General features: G+C 40.1%; 2 protein-coding genes and 10 non-coding genes across 21 annotated transcripts; 1 reads left to right on the forward strand and 11 right to left on the reverse strand.

Moving 5' to 3' along the window:
• Nucleotides 1–127: 127 nt before the first annotated feature.
• On the reverse strand, nucleotides 128–5,492 carry LOC138390723 (uncharacterized). Of its 10 annotated transcripts, XR_011234576.1 has the most exons (10): nucleotides 4,695–5,492; nucleotides 4,048–4,100; nucleotides 2,673–2,702; nucleotides 2,348–2,385; nucleotides 2,027–2,066; nucleotides 1,648–1,775; nucleotides 1,410–1,459; nucleotides 729–756; nucleotides 500–544; nucleotides 128–322 (listed from the first exon to the last, which is right to left on the reverse strand). XR_011234576.1 is itself a non-coding variant. In XM_069480232.1 (7 exons), exons 1-5 carry the CDS (start codon nucleotides 5,179–5,181, stop codon nucleotides 2,677–2,679), a joined length of 642 nt encoding a protein of 213 aa, XP_069336333.1. In that variant the 5' UTR covers nucleotides 5,182–5,492; the 3' UTR covers nucleotides 1,701–1,725; nucleotides 2,348–2,385; nucleotides 2,673–2,676. The 10 variants fall into 10 exon arrangements, 7 of the variants coding, with proteins under 7 accessions (XP_069336330.1, XP_069336333.1, XP_069336332.1 ...); XR_011234577.1 differs by lacking the exon at nucleotides 2,027–2,066 and having other exon boundaries at nucleotides 1,648–1,725; XM_069480232.1 differs by lacking the exons at nucleotides 128–322; nucleotides 500–544; nucleotides 729–756; nucleotides 1,410–1,459; nucleotides 2,027–2,066 and adding exons at nucleotides 3,579–3,618; nucleotides 3,816–3,851 and having other exon boundaries at nucleotides 1,701–1,725.
• Nucleotides 386–465, reverse strand: LOC138391146 (small nucleolar RNA SNORD81). Its single transcript, XR_011234761.1, has one exon. It is a non-coding gene; the product is annotated as a small nucleolar RNA SNORD81 (small nucleolar RNA).
• Nucleotides 612–688, reverse strand: LOC138391167 (small nucleolar RNA SNORD47). The gene has a single exon (XR_011234781.1). It is a non-coding gene; the product is annotated as a small nucleolar RNA SNORD47 (small nucleolar RNA).
• On the reverse strand, nucleotides 945–1,030 carry LOC138391171 (small nucleolar RNA snR60/Z15/Z230/Z193/J17). Its single transcript, XR_011234785.1, has one exon. It is a non-coding gene; the product is annotated as a small nucleolar RNA snR60/Z15/Z230/Z193/J17 (small nucleolar RNA).
• On the reverse strand, nucleotides 1,525–1,608 carry LOC138391148 (small nucleolar RNA SNORD79). The gene has a single exon (XR_011234763.1). It is a non-coding gene; the product is annotated as a small nucleolar RNA SNORD79 (small nucleolar RNA).
• On the reverse strand, nucleotides 2,143–2,205 carry LOC138391199 (small nucleolar RNA SNORD78). The gene has a single exon (XR_011234811.1). It is a non-coding gene; the product is annotated as a small nucleolar RNA SNORD78 (small nucleolar RNA).
• LOC138391170 (small nucleolar RNA SNORD44) lies at nucleotides 2,457–2,518 on the reverse strand. Its single transcript, XR_011234784.1, has one exon. It is a non-coding gene; the product is annotated as a small nucleolar RNA SNORD44 (small nucleolar RNA).
• LOC138391198 (small nucleolar RNA SNORD77) lies at nucleotides 3,332–3,395 on the reverse strand. Its single transcript, XR_011234810.1, has one exon. It is a non-coding gene; the product is annotated as a small nucleolar RNA SNORD77 (small nucleolar RNA).
• On the reverse strand, nucleotides 3,685–3,765 carry LOC138391142 (small nucleolar RNA SNORD24). The gene has a single exon (XR_011234757.1). It is a non-coding gene; the product is annotated as a small nucleolar RNA SNORD24 (small nucleolar RNA).
• LOC138391201 (small nucleolar RNA SNORD75) lies at nucleotides 3,927–3,987 on the reverse strand. The gene has a single exon (XR_011234813.1). It is a non-coding gene; the product is annotated as a small nucleolar RNA SNORD75 (small nucleolar RNA).
• On the reverse strand, nucleotides 4,400–4,479 carry LOC138391168 (small nucleolar RNA SNORD74). Its single transcript, XR_011234782.1, has one exon. It is a non-coding gene; the product is annotated as a small nucleolar RNA SNORD74 (small nucleolar RNA).
• A 368-nt stretch (nucleotides 5,493–5,860) lies between the features above and the next one.
• On the forward strand, nucleotides 5,861–16,689 carry ZBTB37 (zinc finger and BTB domain containing 37). The gene is made up of 4 exons (XM_069480227.1): nucleotides 5,861–5,960; nucleotides 6,952–7,911; nucleotides 9,725–9,824; nucleotides 15,423–16,689. The coding sequence occupies exons 1-4, from the start codon at nucleotides 5,932–5,934 to the stop codon at nucleotides 15,909–15,911; spliced, it is 1,578 nt and encodes a 525-aa protein (XP_069336328.1). The 5' UTR covers nucleotides 5,861–5,931; the 3' UTR covers nucleotides 15,912–16,689.
• The last annotated feature ends 2,094 nt before the right edge of the window (nucleotides 16,690–18,783 follow it).

Raw genomic sequence — 18,783 nt, forward strand, 5'->3', positions numbered from 1 at the left:
TTTAGATCAAAGCTTTAGGGCTCAAAACCAATTGATCCAGGGATTTCATTAAAGAATTCTGCATACCATATGATAACTCATCCTCAAAACATCTTAGTCCACACAAATCAGTAAGCAAAAAGCCATGTAGTCTTAATGATCCACGTTTATTTCCACTTAAAATTAACAGGCAAACAACTAAAACACGCCTTCATTATTTGATTGGGTTAACTCCCCTTCTTTCATCCCATTTGGAATAACCACACTCCTCCAGATAGTTCGCAGAAACTTATTAACATTGAAAGATGTTGTTTACTGTTTCCATCAGCATCCATGAAAGTGCCTGCAACAAAAACCACTTTCAGCCACATTTCTGGATTTCAGTTTAGATGGCAACCAGGGGACACAGAATATCAGATCTTTTGTTGTCATCAAGTAATCAGTGAGAGAGTTCAAGAAGTTGGAGTGAGATCATCATGTATTCTGGAATAATGATAGTGCTATTATTTTCAATCCTCACCTTTTAAAGGGTAAGTTGGATGCTTGCTGTGATCATATGAAATCCCTGAAAAGCGAAGATTACATATTAATCATGGCAAAACAAACTTCTGTGTGGTATCTGTTAATACAATAACCTCAGAATCAAAATGGAACGGTTTTTAAGTGATATCATTCTATTTCATTTGGCAGAATCATTACATCATTGGTTACATTCCAAATTAAACTATGTACCAAAAAACCTGACTTACCTGTAAGTTTTTAGAATAGAAGGTCTGCCTGTTTGAAGATGAAAAATAACTGCATTTAAATTTGGCTCTACTCAATTATTCTTTTAAAGTCACACCTTAATTTTTTAAAACTGTTGTCACTCCAATCCAAATTAATCCAAATCCCCTGAACATTTCACAGGAGAGTAAATAGCTACAATTTCACTTTTCAAGGTTATAAACTTGAACTATTACAGCCAGATACATCAGATAGGAGCGAAAGACTTAATACTGCTTGCTCATCAGTGTTAGTCTGCTGAACTATGTTATCATCATCGTATCGGCTTTAGACTACTTAACAAAACCCATATTGAGGCCGGGGTGCGGTGGCTCACGCCTGTAATCCTAGCACTCTGGGAGGCCGAGGCGGGTGGATCCCTCAAGGTCAGGAGTTCGAGACCAGCCTGAGCAAGAGTGAGACCCCCGTTCTCTACTAAAAATAGAAAGAAATTAGCAGGCCAACTAAAATATATATAGAAAAACTTAGCCGGACATGGTGGCGCATGCCTGTAGTCCCAGCTACTCGGGAGGCTGAGGCAGTAGGATCGCTTAAGCCCAGGAGTTTGAGGTTGCTATGAGCTAGGCTGACGCCACTCTAGCCCGGGCAACAAAGCGAGACTGTCTCAAAAAAAAAAAAAAACACCCATATTGAGATTCCAATACCTTTTCTGAAAACTTGCTCCATGCACTGTTGTCAAGCTGACTCTTCATACCTGCAGAAATTTATTCTAATTTAGCAATAGGTACTTAATAGGTAGATTTCTAAAAATTTTCCAATTACTGTTTCAGTTCCAAATTAACCTTCATTCTCTTTCAGAGAGATTCCCATCTGTTGTTACTTTAAAAGTCATCACTAACAGCATCTTGCTAAATAAACATGTAAGACAAATAAAATACATACCTTGAAAGGTTCTAGTTGGGCTCCGTGACACATGCCTGCAGTCCCAGCAACTCAGGAGTCTGAGGCAGATCACTCAGCCTGCGAAACAGGGAGACCTTGCCTCTTAAAAAAGTCTCAGATATCTTCCCCTGAAATAAGTATTCCTTTAGATACCACTTCCTAAGTTGAAGACCATTTACTTTACGAGGTAATATTCATACATTTACTTTTTTAAAAATTTACTTAAAACTTTCATTAACCTGTTTTTAATATAGTAATTCAATACTATTCACTTTTCAAAAATTTGTCCATTGGCTTTTTATCACAAGAGAACTCCCTAGCACAATTAATTAGTAAGACCATATTTCAGAAATGCCAGGTTTTGTCTTTGTGTTCTTACCCAAGCAAGCTGTCCATGGAAAGAAATGTGTAACCAGTAGCTACAAGAGGAAAGTGAGAACCTTCTTTAAAATGCTATATACTATTATACTCTGTTCAGAGTAGTTTGTTACAGGGTTCTTCAGTATTAAATGTCTACATACTCATTTCAGGTCAGACATTTGATTAACATCATTACAAAAACCCCGTTCGGAGCATGCAGTTAGCATTCATTAGTCAAATATAAGCTTGTAAGTCTCCAGTAGCCACTTGCTCTGCAGTAAGTCCATCACTTAGCACTATAAGTCTTGAAGCTATTGTAATGTTTTCCATTAATACTTACCAAAAACATAAAGCTGGTTCAGACAAGTTAGACTCCATCTAAGAAATGAAGAGTGGTTTTAGAATAGTTACACATGTATTTTCTTCCCCCATGATTAAAAATGGCCTGAAATCAGTTAGAGCTAATTAAGACCTTCATGTTCAGTCAGTATTTGCTTTATCATCATCCAGGCAGCATTTAAAAATTCTGACAGTGTTTACTAATGGTAACAGGACAAAGATCTTAGTTAACTCAATGTTTACTATACATTAAGCACGTTAACTAACTCTTAAAAAGCTATTTGTGCCCAATTCCCTATGCATAGTTGGATTATAATTTTACTTACCATTTCAACCTCCAGCTTTCTTTTCAGTGCCTACAAAACAGATTGTAAATACAAAATAAATGAGAAATAGATTATAAAGGTGTCACTACTTACATTGTTAGTGTTGGAACCAGGGTCCACAATACCACAGGACAGAATGACAGAGTCACTGAGGCTGAAAACATCAAAAGGAGTTTTATTTACTAGCTCGAGCTAGGGTCCAGTCTCAGAGCACCAGCGCAGTGGCCTCTATCTCGACAAGGACCCCATGTACTGTGGAAGGGAGCCTTTTATAACCTTTTTACAGCATTTTCCCCAGCATTTTATTTCACCAGACCTTAGATTGGTTCTGCCTTTTTCCGGGTCCCTGCTGACTGGTTCTGGATTAAGCGTATTCCCTCTGCATCTTATTTCGCCCCAAAATGCCCTGCACACACCTTGCACAAGCTGTTCACCCGCTGATCATGCCTTGCCCTTTTTATCTGATCGGTCGGCTGGGGCCCCGGGACTCTCCAGCCGTTTATCAGGAAGTAACCTGCGGTGCCTCTCTGGGGCCTGGTTTTGCTCAATTCCCAATTATGGCTTCACCCAAGCTAAGCATCGAGCAAGCAAGCCATTGTTACAGAAGCAGAAGCTGCATTATGCATTTAGCCCTCACATTAGCAAACCCTAAGGACCCCAAATACATCAAATGGTAAATCTCTTCATGATTCAATCTGCTGAACTATGCAACCATCATAGTATCTGTTTCCTCAAGTTTCCCACAGCATTAAATTTAGTATCAAGGTAACAGTTCACATTTGAAAATAAAAGGGGGAAAAACTAACACATGAGCATCAATCAACGTCGTTCTGGCTGTCTTTCTAATCCCAGAAAAGAAAGTGAAGTACTAGGTGAATACCGATTTTTTATACAAAAGTTTCTCACCTGTGTGTTCACAGCTACAGTGAGGCTTGCTCTTCAGGATCTAGGAAGAAACAGCTTCTTGTTAACTTAGGGGCAATCTCCACGCTTCCCAAATCACCATTTTGCGTGCCTCAGTTAGGATAATGGTGGTAAGATTCTCGTCATCCTCACAGTCAAGAGTAGCAAATAAACTGTCATCATTGTGGCACAGTGACTTTCAACCTAACTTCCCTTTCAGTGGGCGTTTCAAAAACTTACCTCCACAACTACTTTCATCACTCCCTTGGCACATAACTAGAAAACAGGCAAGATGCAAGTCAGAACCTCATTGCAGCCAAGTTAAATAAATATCAATGTTCCAAAAATTAGAGCCTCAGAATAGAATTTCAGAAATCCCTTCTGTCCACTACTCTTAAAACCATCATAGGCTTAATAAAGATCACCTTTAAGCAAATCTCACCTTTCCCACCAAATTTTCCCCCATTCTTACCTGTCCGACACATGTCATCAAAAGCCACACTGCATCCAAGCCTGCCACCAATCCTAAGAAAAAAATTAGGTGCAGATTTTAAAATTACTGCTCCCACGTTGCTATGACGTTTTTGTTACCACTTACGCAGTTAACTTTTACCACCCATAACTGCACGATAGGTACAGAAGGCACTTAATGCCATAAAGGAGAGCGTTGCACCCAGTTAACTATAGGTGGAAACAATGGCGGCAATGCAAAATGGAGCCGGTTGGAGAATCACGTGGCCTAACCACCCGCCTTCCCGAGAACAAGCGGCTGACGATGGTTCGGTCCGCGTCCTACACAAAAGCCCACTCAGTCAATTCCGCGCGTTCCGCCATCAGAGCAGTTGGCATTCATCAACATTCTCAGATGTCCCTACCAACACAGGCTTCATCAAAGGCAGGGAACGCGAGCCGAGGTTTGTCTGCCGTTTGGCCCCAACCAACCCTCTAGGTCGCGCCTGCACCAAATGCGCAATCCCTCACCATCCTCCTCTTGTGGGCACTATAAAGGCGCGCGACTGGCCTAAAGTGCCAGCCAGTTTAGTCCGACAAGGGCTGGAGGACGGAGGATCCGAACCAGTAACCTGTTACCCACTTAACACCACCGAAAATACCACTCACTTGCCACGAGCAGACGCCCAGATTCGAAAGAACGATATGGCGCCCGGACGATCTTACATAAAGGGCCTTTTGATGACGTCATGACGCACCGTCCCGCCAGCATCAGCTTCAGCCCCTCCCTTTCTCCTCCCTCAATCTCCACCTCCTCCTCCAGGCCCACCTCCTCCCGCCCTCTAAGCCCGCCCCTTGGCCCCGCCCTACCTCGCCTTTGTGGGCGGAGACAAGACTGCCCGGGTGACGCAAGGATCCCGCCCTCCTCCCAATAGAGGAGCAAGAGCAGAGAGGGGAGGGGGCGCGAGGCATGCAAAGCGTTGGGGGAGGGGAAAGGGGGGGGTGGTGTAAGGGTGAGTGATTTCCTTCCGGCACGTCGCCCGCTCCGGGGGAGGGGGTGGGGGGTTTCACTTCCGGGACGGTGTTCCGGCCCATTCCGGCCCATTTCCACCCCCGGAGGTAGGTGCTGCTCCTTGACTGGGCTCGGGCCCCGCATCCCGGTCCCGGTGCTCTGCACCGAGGCCCCCTCGCCCCGTCTCCGCCGCAGTCCGCTTCTGGGGCGCTCAGCCACTTCCCTTCACCCCGCCTGAAGGCATCCGGCGACCTTCTACCCCCTCGGCCCCCGGCTGGGCTGAGCTGCAGGACCCGCCCCCTTGCGGGGCCCCTCCCTCAGGACCCCGGGATGGGCGGCCCCCTCCCCCACCAACGCCGGGACACACGCAGCTACACACACCCACCTCTGGGCAGCTCCCCGCCTGCCGACGCCTACCTCCTGGACTGGGTCCCGGGGCGCCGCCCCCTTCCTAATCCTTTGCCCTCACCTGAGCACTCCCTCCCTTGCCCGTCGCTTTGCTCCCCTCTTCTCCAGAGTTCCTCAGTGACATTTCGCCCTTCAGCCAGTTCGCATCTCCCCATGCTTCCTAACGCAGACGAAAGCTGCTCAAGTACCGGAGTGGCCAACCCCATGCCGTTCCCGATTCTCCCTCTCACAGCCGACGGTTGAGAAAGACTTTACTCCAGGGGCTTCCTCCTCACTGGGGAATTGCCGGAAAGAGCAAACAAAAAAAGGCGCTGGTGTAGGCTCCAAAATAAACACATCTGAATTCATGATGGCATCGACAGAGGCTCTTATTGGATTAAAAGTTTCAAAACAAACAATAACGCTTTGGAAAAAGGTCATATTGGCTAAAGTTGGTTCTTGAAAGCAGTGTTTACACTTCCCTATTTACTGATAAGTGTGTTGTGAATGCGTGGCAATACTGTGAGCTTGTCAGGGTAAGTTAAAGTTTCAGGTTTTATGTAACTATGTGATATCCCATAAGTTCATGGATAAGTGGATGCGCATTGGGCTCAAGTCAATGTCTTCCTGTTAGAATTTATACAGACTTCTCTCAACTGTTGAAGACTATTGAATGCCTTAGTGTTTTTTAAAAACTAAGCTATTTTTAAAAAATAATTTAATGAAAAAATTTTGGCAATACTTGGTAAATGCTCTATTTTTTTACCACCTCTGGGGAACTAAATTTCAGAATCAAACTGTCATCACCACCCTGAAATTTCCAACCTCGAATTTAGATAGAGGCAGGTATATGTAACTTTTCCTAATTCTGAGAACTGAACTTCAGGTTCTCTACATCTTGACTGAGTCCTGACACAGCTGTTGAATATTTCCTAACCTATTTGCTTCCTAGTCCTATACCCCAAGTCTTTTGTGGAGGCTCTGACTCTTAAGCTTAGAAGTATCGGCCTGCATTCATGGGGGGGGGGGGCGGGGTATTAGTTACTTTATAAGCATAACTCATGCAGTATGTAGTAAAATATTAGGAAGAGGAATATTTAATCAAGCCATCTGTGTAGAATTACATTTATTCAAAAAGCTTATTCCTTTCCTCCTGCACAGAAAAGTTGTAAAGTTGTTGCAGGATTTTATATTGTTTGCAAATACCTTATGACTAACACTTAAAAAAAAAGTGCTTCCTTCCCCCCTCTCCCTCACTGTTTGAATTTCTATTTTGATGTTGTATACAGTCATAGCTTGAATTTTTAGGGGGCTAACAATCACTTTTTAGTCTTAACTGTATCCTCCTGTGAAACCTAGACTAAAAACTTGTTGGTAATTCTATTTCCACATCTAAACATAAGGAAAGTATCTCTTTACTTGGAGATTTTGAAACTTTACCAAATAATATTTTTAAATATGTTTGAACTGCAAAGCATCGAGTAGTAAAATTATAACTATTAATAAGAATATGGTTTCTTCTTTCAGCAGGGTTGAATGCTTGCCTGCACCCTCAGGCACGACCATGGAGAAAGGTGGGAACATACAATTGGAGATCCCTGACTTCAGCAACTCTGTCCTGAGCCATCTAAACCAGCTGCGCATGCAGGGCCGTCTCTGTGATATTGTGGTCAATGTGCAAGGACAAGCTTTTCGGGCTCACAAAGTGGTACTGGCTGCCAGCTCCCCCTATTTTCGGGATCACATGTCTTTGAATGAGATGAGTACTGTCTCCATTTCAGTCATCAAGAACCCTTCTGTTTTTGAACAGCTCCTTTCTTTCTGTTATACAGGGCGGATATGCCTGCAACTGGCAGATATCATCAGCTACCTGACAGCTGCCAGTTTTCTGCAGATGCAGCACATTATAGACAAATGTACACAGATCCTAGAGGGCATTCATTTCAAAATTAATGTGGCTGAGGTTGAAGCAGAATTAAGTCAAACAAGGACAAAGCATCAAGAGAGACCTCCAGAGTCTCACAGGGTTACACCAAATCTCAACCGCTCCCTTAGCCCACGACATAGTACCCCAAAGGGAAATCGGCGAGGTCAGGTTAGTGCTGTGCTGGATATCAGAGAGCTAAGTCCTCCTGAAGAGTCCACCAGCCCTCAGATAATCGAACAGAGTTCTGATGTAGAGAGCCGGGAGCCCATTCTTCGGATCAACCGCGCAGGACAATGGTATGTGGAGACAGGAGTAGCAGACCGGGGGGGTCGGAGTGATGATGAAGTTAGGGTCCTTGGAGCAGTGCACATTAAAACTGAAAATCTGGAGGAGTGGCTTGGGCCTGAGAATCAGCCCTCTGGAGAAGATGGGAGTAGTGCAGAGGAAGTCACAGCCATGGTGATTGATACCACAGGCCATGGTTCTGTAGGACAGGAAAATTACACTTTAGGGTCTTCAGGAGCCAAGGTAGTTCGGCCAACAAGCAGTGAAGTTGACAGGTAAGTTTTGTTTTTGTTTTGTTTTCCCAACTAATGGCTATTGTGTAGACATTACTAAAGTGGGCCCTCGGTGGTACAGAGAACATCTTCCTTACCTGATGTTCTTAGCCAAATAAGTTGATGTTGGGGAAACTGGAGGTGTGCCAAAAGACTTGCATTCTTATTTTTTTAAAGCAGGAAGCTCCTAGTCCTGAAGTATTCACAGTGTTGTGAGAACTATGGTAAAGTTAGACACTTCCATGAATCAGAATAGCATCTGCAGCCACACTAGGATCAGTAATTGCCAGGGCTTCTTCGGGATTCCAGGCAGGGAGCTGATCATCAGCTGGGAATCTGGCAACATTGCCCTTCCTTGGTATGTTATCACACAGGTAGGTGGCCTCGGGGAGTTTCACTTTCCTTTGTAGCACTGTTTACTTTTCTTTGCCCCTATTTACCAAATTAGAGGAAGTCTGGTACCAGCAGTAATTATTCTTTTCAAATTAGTAAAACATGATAATTCCAAAGAAAAGCTTTTTGGGTGTTTTTGATTTCTTTTTTCACATGTCATTTGATGGTATCTTTGCTGTTTTCTTTCATGGGTGACTGCTGCTACCACAGACTTGAGAGTCTTCTTTTTTTCACCAGTGATGCTATGCTCTCTGCCTCACTTTTCCCTTTCTAATACATTGAATTTGTTTTGGTGGAAATAGCACAAGTTTTAATCTAAGTCAATTGAAAGAAAGTCCCAATTGAAGGAAAGAAATATTACTAACTGAGATTGGTAATATTTGTTCTTTCCCTGTGTTAAAAATAAATTAAAATTAACCATATGAGCAATGAAAACTAAAGAAGCTATTACTTTGGTTCACATCTGGTCTTGAGAGGCAAATGTGTCACAGACATTCAGGTAGTATAATTCTGTGTCTACTTCGGGTGATCTTAATTTGAGTATTTTCCTTCTTGTGTCCTTAATGGTTAAAATATTCTTGAATGTAGAACTTACTGCCCTCCTGTGTTAGCAGTATTGCCCTGTGTTAGAACTATATCAGAAGTGATAGTAGGCCAGGTGTGGTGGCTCACACCTGTAATCCCAACACATTAGGAGGCCTAGGCGGGAGGATCACTGGGCTAGGAGTTCAAGACCAGCCTGGGCAACATAGGGAGACCCTGTCTCTACAAAAAAATTTTTTTAACAACTAGCCAGATGTGATGGTGCACGCCTATAGTCCCAGCTTCTTGGAAGACTGAGGCAGCAACATCTCTTGAGCCCAGGAGTTCTGTTGAGGATGCAGCTGTAGTAAGATATGATCACACCACTGCACACTCCAGCCTGGGTGACATAGTGAGACCTTGTCTCTGAAAAAAAAAAGAAAAGAAGTAATACCAGCTTAAATGCAAAGATTTTTAATCTCCATGATCTATATCAACAATCTGAAATGTATAACAGGTTATCATGGGGCCTGGGGGAAGAAACAACCAAAAACCTAATAGTTACAGAGAAGAAACAAAATTATATACTGTTTTAATTTATTCTTTTACAGTCTCTCAGTACTTATGTAAGGATAGAAAGCTTATATTTAGCTTTAACTTCACCAGTTCATATGGTCTATCTGCTATGTCATCTTGCATTTCATTTATATTTACTAGGGCAAACCTTTATCTTATTTCAAATCAGATCCTGTATTGACTCTGTGAAAGTATTTCTCAGTTATCTGTTGTTTGGTTTATTCCCCCTTCCTTGGCCATAGAATAAAGAGGGAAGACATCACCATTTTTTAAGTTCTTTGACACTACTCTTCTATTAGTCCCCTTTATGCTCCTTTTCCGACAGATTTAGCCCCTCCGGCAGTGTTGTTCCCTTGACAGAGAGACACAGAGCCAGAAGTGAGTCTCCTGGGAGAATGGATGAGCCTAAGCAACCCAGCTCCCAGGTATGTAGTTGTGGATTTAGGATTGCCGTGGTGGTTGGAGGAATTGCCTCTGTGTATGAGCAGAATATAATGAATAAGAAAGGAAGGATGTAGGAGAGATAATAGTGGCCCTGTTAAAGTATTATATTTGATTACTTTTTTCTTTATTCTTGCTTGTGAGCATTCAGGAAATACACTTTTGGTGTCAGCAGAGTTTGGGAAGTAAAAAAAGATAACAAGATTGTGGAACTCTTTCCTGATTATAGGAACCAGACCATAGACCTGAGAGTAATAAAAGTAGTCCCTGAAAACTACATGCAGGTAATAGAGACTGGAATGGATAAGAGTCTGATTTTATATGTATGCAGGTATGACACTGTTACCTATACACATAGCTACTAATTTGTATAGTATTATATATTTGTAAACAAATTGCTTATTCATTTTTGTGTTTACTGTTATTTATGCTTGAATCTTGTCATTTTCTTCCTGAATCTTTTATTAGACTAATAAGTTTTACATAGGATTGGAATGATTTTTTTTTCCTACTTTCTTTGCAACTCTCTTTAGCAACTAGTATAAGTAGTTGGTTGATATTTTTGTTTTTTCTAACAGGTCTGTATTGTTGAAGATTAATTTTTTAAAATGTGTGAACTCACGAAGTAGAACATAATAAATTGTAAATACTTTTTTGCCTTTAGAAAGGAAACACTGGTGGATTAAGATTACATAGCTAATTGTTTTAGCCTCTACATTATACTGATAGTATCTTGTTTAATTTTATCTAAATCACTGTATATTTACTGTGTACGTGGTATCGTAATTGTAGCAAGAAATTCTTACTATCTTTTTTAGTTTTGATAAAGTTTCAGAAAAAGTGGTAGGAGCTTGGAGGAAAAGTAAGTTTACTCATATAATTAGGGCCCTTTTTCTCCTCATCTCTCAAATACAGTATGATAACAATGCAAAGGTGACTATTATGCACATATAGTCATGTCACTTAACAGGAATATATGTCAAATGCATATCCCTGTCAAAATACATCAAAATATATTGTTAGACGATTTCGTCATTGTGAAAACATCATAGAGTGTACTTACACAAATGTGGATGGACTAGCCTATTACACACCTAGGCTATATGGTAACACATTGGTTCTTAGCTACAAACCTATACAGTATGTTACTGTACTGAATACTGTAGGCAGTTGTAACCCTATGGTAAGTATTTATGTATATAAACATAGAAAAGATATAGTAAAAATGTGATCTTATAATCTTATGGAACCACCATCTGTATGCAATCCATCATTGACCAAAACATCATTATGCAGTATGTGACTAAATAGAGAAATGAAATAAACTTTACAACTTAACATGGGGGTGAGACAGACTAACAAATACACAAACAACATAATAACATATGTATACGACTATAAAGTATAGACTTCAGTAACAATGTGGGAATAGGATTGCTTAAAAGGCAGTTACTGCAATCAGTAACTTAAGGAAAGTGTTACTAAGCAGGTTCTAAATACAATTGTTAAAGAAGTTAGGAAGAGATAATGCCATATGTAGATACAAAAGGGGTAAGAATTGGACTTCTGCAAGAGTGTTTACCTGGTTGAAGCAAAAAGTACAGGCTATAGAGAAATAGGAGATAGGTAATAACTGGGTGGAGATGGTATTAGGGTGATACACATGACTTAACGTGTGAAAGTTTATTATGGTGGGTCCACTCACCAGTTATTTCCCCCTACCACAGGGAATCAAAACAAGGCAAGGACTACTAAAGTTATACCTTTACTCTAAAATATGCTATCGGTTTTTCTTTTTCTATTACATGAAGTTAAAATACTTGGCTTAATTTTCCAGGTAATTTATAATTTTCTAACCCAACTTTTCCTACCACTCATCAGCATTCACTGTCTGTCTCAAACTGACTTTCTGCGTGTGTCAGAACCACATCAAACTTAACTTTTCTCTCTGCATCTTGAGTCTGAGGTACCTCATTCATCCCAGGTGTCTGGGTCCAGCCAAGACCCAACACCTAGTTTTATCTACCCTAACTAGCCCAGTCCTATTTGAGCTTTCTTTCTTAAGCCACTAGTACAGCATTTACAAAATACAATATAATTTTTCCTAATTTTGTAGACTCATATAAGTTATTCCTTTCTTACTTGCTTTAATTTTATGTCTCCTATTAAATTGAAAGTTCCTTGAGAGCAGAGACCACATTTTCTAATCTTCTTTGTATCTCTGACATTGCCTTATCAGGTGCTCGATTAACAGGAGTTTTACCTCTAAGTAATTCTGAGTAACTAAGGTTATTTAGTAGATGCCCAATAAATAGGTACCTACTAAATAGGGGGTTACTTAGTTACTTGTGAAATCTCTAATTTTAGAGATCTTTAAATAACATTAATACAACAAATTGGCTTATTTTTGAAGCCCCTGCAATTCTTTGAGTCTCTGATTAGTAATTGAAGGTAAGGATGGTGGAAGGCTTTGAAGTCCATGTCAAGAATCTAGACTCATGGCCGGGCGCGGTGGCTCACGCCTGTAATCCTAGCACTCTGGGAGGCCGAGGCGGGTGGATTGCTCAAGGTCAGGAGTTCGAGACCAGCCTGAGCGAGACCCCGTCTCTACTAAAAATAGAAAGACATTATATGGACACCTAAAAATCTATATAGAAAAAATTAGCCGGGCATAGTGGCGCATGCCTGTAGTCCCAGCTACTCGGGAGGCTGAGGCAGTAGGATCGCTTGAGCTCAGGAGTTTGAGGTTGCTGTGATCTAAGCTGACGCCACGGCACTCACTCTAGCCTGGGCAACAAAGTGAGACTCTGTCTCAACAAAAAAAAAAAAAAAAAAAGAATCTAGACTCATGTTTGTTTTGGAAATTATAGAAATCATTTATTTATATGGAATAATTCATTAAAAAATAATTATTGAGCCAGGCATTGATCAAATTCCTGGATATTTGGCGATGCAGAATGTCCCTGTGCTTAAAGAGTTTACACTCTAATAGGTAACTGCCAAGTGGGAGGAGTGAAATGATCTACCTCTTGGCATCAGAGAGAACCAGAAGGCAGCCATTTTTGCTCTTGCTTCTGTTTGAAGTTGAAAGCAGTAAAACTACCAGAGACATGTTTCTGCCTTTGACAAGGACCCAATTTACCTTATGTGTTCATTTACTTGCCTCTTCTATTGCAAGTTTACTGCAGTAATTTTTTAGATGAGATGAATCATAATGTGTGATTTTGTGATTATAGTTCATCACTGATTACTAAAATGCATTTTCAGCTTGTGGACAATACTGGTATGACATTACTTTCCTTAAAGTTTTGCAGAATTTTTAGGGTATTGTTACCTTAAAGATTATAAATAATACGAGTTTGTAATGTTTAATAGTTAACATTGAGCTACATTAAGCACTTTAGTGTATTAGCTCATTCAGTGTCCAAAGCAACTAGTGAGGGAGAGATGTTATTATCTTATATTCATTTTACAGATGACACTGAGGAATAGGACAGTTAAATTAACTTGTTCAAAGTCACACAATAAATAGAACTCAGATTTGAACTCAAGATTCCAGCACCCTTAATTGCCATAATGGTATTATGCATTCAAAATATTTGAAGGTACTATTGTCGTATTTGATTCTTATGAGAATCTTATAAAGCTGGCAAAGTATATGTTAACCTTTGTATTTTATGGATGGGAATACTGAGCAACAAAGAAGTTATTCTGTGTTTTGTCCTTGGTTACCCAAACCTTTTAATGGAATAATTCCTCATTCTTTATATAGGCTCAGCTTTTATTATCCAGAGAAATGAATCAGAAAAAAATGTTACATGAAACAAATCAGAAATAATCTAAAACCTCAGTCTTGTACTCAACGCTTGACTTCACATACTGCTTTCCAAACTTTTGAGAACTGCCTCTGTTGGAAATGCTAAATCGCACTGTCGGCTAGCATATGAGAAAGGAGACTATTAACTAGAGACAAAACACACTTTTAGAAATTAAAAGGGGACAAGATTAATTGCTAACCAGATGAATCTATCTGTAGTTAATTCAGAGTCAACTTTGACATTTTCTTCCCTTTACATTGGGCTATAGTAAGCATATATAATAAACATACATAATTTCTTCCTACATGTTTAAAACATATATAATTCTCTGCCACATTTTAAAAAGGTTTTTTTAAAAATATGACTTTTCAAGTTGACTGATAAGAAAAAAAAATAAAAATACAATGACTTCAGAAGTCAGTAGGCTAAAAAAAAATCAGTAATTTCCTTCACTTCATAACAGCAGGCCAAAAAAAATTAAAAAAAAAAAATCAGTAGTTTCCTAATGATGATATTTTAATATAGAATTTTGAGTGAAAAGCATTTCTAAATCCAAGATTTTTCAGTTATTCATTGAAAGGAATATATTCCCATCCCTCCCAGCTTTCAGATAGGAGGAACCCATGCCTTCAGCCAGTTTACTCTGAGTCCAGTTAAACTTTGAGTAGTCTTTACAGTGAAGATAATTTGTTGGTATGACACCAAAATATTTTTGTATAAAAAGCAATACTATCATCTACAAATTGTATACATTTTTATAAAGCAAGTTACTGCTGGATTAAAATATGGTATTAATGATAATGTCATAGATACAATATGTTTGCCGTTATATATTTTATACTGTATGATACAGTAGCCATTAGCCACATGTTACATGTGGCTGTTTAAATTTTAATTATTAATAATAGTTAAAACCAAAAATTTTAAAAAATTCCTCAGTTGCGCTAGCCATATTATAAACGCTCAATAGCCACATGTGGCTAGTGGTTACTGAATTGAATGGTGTAGGTTTTAGAGCATTTTCATCATGACAAGAAGTTCTTTTGGACCAGCACTACCAAAGGTCTTGATTGTCTAGAATGTAATTGTGAGATTAGGATCCAGGGGGTGGTATCAGTGGGTTCAGATTCTCCTATCGCTGTAAAATAGTAAATTCAGCAGGGGTTTAATAAGCATCCAGTTTGTCAGCCAGAAAGTTTTATTGTGTTGTCCTTTTATGGTAATGGAATAAAGTATCCTCAGATTTTTAAGGAATTATTATATTACCATCTTTACTTTTTGGTAGTAATTTACTGTTTGGTTTTCCACTAAAAATAAGCATGGGCCGGGCGCAGTGGCTCACGCCTGTAATCCTAGCACTCTGGGAGGCCGAGGTGGGTGGATCACTCAAGGTCAGGAGTTCAAGACCAGCCTGAGCAAGAGCGAGACCCTGTCTCTACTAAAAATAGAAAGAAATTATATGGACAACTAAAAAAATATATATAGAAAAAAAAATTAGCCGGGCATAGTGGCGCATGCCTGTAGTCCCAGCTACTCGGGAGGCTGAGGCAAGAGGATCGCTTGAGCCCAGGAGTTTGAGGTTGCTGTGATCTAGGCTGACGCCACGGCACTCACTCTAGCCTGGGCAACAAAGTGAGACTCTTGTCTCAAAAAAAAAAAAAAAAAAAAAAAATCATGTATCTTAGTAACAGGTAAAAATGGATTCAATTGCTTTTAATATGTATGCTTAATAATATATGTTCTTATTTCCCTCACCTGGCACAGGTAGAAGAGTCAGCAATGATGGGAGTAAGTGGCTATGTGGAGTATCTCCGGGAGCAGGAAGTATCTGAGCGGTGGTTCCGGTACAACCCTCGTCTCACCTGCATCTACTGCGCCAAATCTTTCAACCAAAAGGGAAGCCTGGATCGGCACATGCGCCTGCATATGGGGATCACACCATTCGTCTGCCGCATGTGTGGCAAGAAGTATACCCGGAAAGATCAACTGGAGTATCACATCCGCAAGCACACAGGCAACAAGCCCTTTCATTGTCACGTTTGTGGCAAAAGTTTCCCCTTCCAGGCCATCTTGAATCAGCACTTTCGCAAAAACCACCCTGGCTGTATACCCCTGGAGGGGCCTCACAGCATCTCCCCTGAAACAACTGTCACATCTCGAGGACAAGCTGAGGAAGAATCACCTTCACAGGAAGAGACAGTTGCTCCTGGGGAAACTGCCCAGGGCTCTGTGTCCACCACTGGGCCAGATTGAAACATCGAGGGGGAGGAGGCAGACCCTCTTCCCCTTTGGGCCATAAGCAGCCAGCATCAGGGCAACGGGCTGGTGCTTAGATTCACAAAATGCCACATCACTAGACCAGAAGACGCTCTCAAGATGTTGCCAAACTAGAGGATCACCAACATACACAAAAGCACTAAAGGCTCTACCCCTCCTCCTTCCCACCTCACACTTTGGAAAATACTCAAGCAAATCAACCTTTCTAATTCAGGGATCAACAGCCTTGGTTTGTTACCTTTATAAGAAAAAAAAATTTTTTAACAAAACAATGATAAATGGTCATTTATCTACCAGTCATGTTTGAACACTGTACTTTGGTCCATATCATCTTGGTGGCTATAATTGCCCAGATCTTAAAAAATACAGCAGGAGCCTCAGCCATCTGAAGCAGCCAGCCACAAGAGAGAAGGAGGTAGTCATGATGCTGATGAGGAGGAGGAATTTTTCCCCTTCCTTCCCTGCCAGAACATGCATTTACATTTCCAGAAAAAAACAAACGAATACTGGTGATTCTTACTGTTTTGAAAGGTTAGACTTTATCTTTGCCCTGACTAGGCGTATAATACTTTGCCTGATTGTTTCATAAAATCAGCCATCTTGGAGCAGTATTCTAGTGGGCAGCATCACCTGAAGCACTTTAGGCAACTGGAAATGGAATGAGCAGCAAAGTGTTTGTAATGGGTACTGCTACATTTGGGGGCTTGAGTGTTGTGTTGAGGAAGACAGGAGCAGGGAAGGAAGTGTTTTTATGTTTTGCAAATGTCAAACAGCAGAGAGCCGTACTGCAGCTTCTTGAGTGGTATTTGTAAACCATAGTGCTATACTTGCTTGGGTATTAGGAAATGGCTCTAGTCCAGATGAATTAATGTGTTAGGCTGACTACCAAAGTTTCATCCAGTATCTTCGGCTCCTAGTTTTACATAACAGCAATATTATACATCAAAAATGTCACTTTCCAGTGAAATGAGCCTGGATTGTATTTTTAAATCCACAGGTCTCCATATTTGATAACTTTTATACAAAGTTTTAAACATGTTTTTTCTGCAGTATTGTGGTTGAAGAAATTCAACACTATGGTTCTTATTGCAACCACAATTCCATTTTCTTCTACATGTGTATTAGTTTATATTTTTAGTCAAATAGAAGAACCTCACTTAAATCTATGTCTTGGGTCTGCAAACCTATTAATTCATAAACCAACCATCAGCAAATTGCTGGTGACACCAAGAGCTTTGCTTTTTAATAATACACTACAGGGCACTTACCAGAAAACATCATGCACAATCATGTTGCAATAAATGATCAAGGGATCAGTTTTTATCAGGTTTGGTTACTTAATCATTCCTAAGATTTTTAAAACTTTAAGGGACCTTTTTAGTAATTCTGGGTATTTCTAAGATTCTTAATCCAGCATTGAGAAAAAGAACTTACCAAACATGTAGAGCTTTCGCTGCCCTGTCTTGCATGCAGAGAGAAAAGGAGGTATATTAAAGGATGCAGGCAAATAGATGCTTAAAATTTACAGTGCAAAGAGAAAAATCTCTAGCTTCTCTTGATTAATCATTAATTTTTTTTAGCATTTAAATATGTAATGGTTTAAGAAATTGTTTTGGTGCAGAGGCATAAGTGACTGTAAAAGAGATTGGGAGAGGGGCAGGTTATACCTGCACTGGTGAACCATTTGTGAGACTGTTAGTCATGTGTTCCTTTCCTGAGAATGCTTTGTAGTATGTGGAAAAGTGGGTAGAAACAAATGACAGTTATTTGAGGTAAGAAATTGGAATGCAAAGTGTTGCTCTTAACAATCTGAGAATTGTACATACACATACAGCTGCACCCTATCACTAGAGAATGGTTATTTTCTCTTCTGGAAAAACATAGAAATGCATTTTTTATAGGAATGTAATGATGCTACCTTTAATAAGAGCCTACCCTTAAAGGCAGCATTGAAGTATATTTTGTGTTTCAGAGACATAGACTGGGGCATCCTCCTCTTTAGTTAGGCAACAGCATGATAGAATAAAGATTCTCCTAGAGCCATCTTTAGGGACTGGCTATGCTCTGCAGCATAGAAAAGGTAGAGCTGAAATTAGACTAAAATCTTTAGGGAAACGTTTCAACTGGTAATGAAGGCTTTCAATGGATTTTGCCATTACTGAATAGGCAGGGAGGTGAAAAGTACAGAATATGCTGCTTTAGATGGAACTTTTACACCTACCAAAAAAATTTAAGTCCATCCTAATTTTGAGGAATAGTATGCTGGAAAGTTCTTTGTTGCTTTGTTAATTTCTTAGATTATATGTGAGAATATAGAGGTTTTTAAACTATTACCAAATTTTAAAGGTGAAGTGCAGTAATTTCTGTAAAGAGAAACTTTGTAGCATTTGTCAATACTCCACCCAGGGTTAGCAAGAAACATCTTAAATGCAGTAGGGACTGTCTGAGTCATGTGGAAATGCTCTGAGTGTTTGATGGGTTCCCCCTCCCGTTTCATTCACTTTTGATAGCCTTTTCCTATATTGATACTGTGAATAGAGTGCTTCTTGGTCACCTAAGACCACTTCAGCACAATCATGTTTGCTAGTTCTCTCCTCTTAACTGGCCTAGCCAGGGCCATGAAATTCATGAACATTCAAGCCAGGCTAGCTTTTACACAAATTAAAGCTTCTGAAAGCAATTTCCCCATTTTAGTTAGAAAAGATATTATTATACTAAATAACTATCCAAGATTCTTATCCAAGTTCACTGTGACATTGTCCTAGTTCTTAGCTATCATCACTGGTGGGTTATAGGAGTTAGTGATGTTCTGTCTACATTAATGAATACCTGTATTGGTGTGTGCACG

Source organism: Eulemur rufifrons, chromosome 8, assembly GCF_041146395.1.
Source record: "Eulemur rufifrons isolate Redbay chromosome 8, OSU_ERuf_1, whole genome shotgun sequence".
NCBI classification, from domain to species: Eukaryota; Metazoa; Chordata; class Mammalia; order Primates; family Lemuridae; genus Eulemur; species Eulemur rufifrons.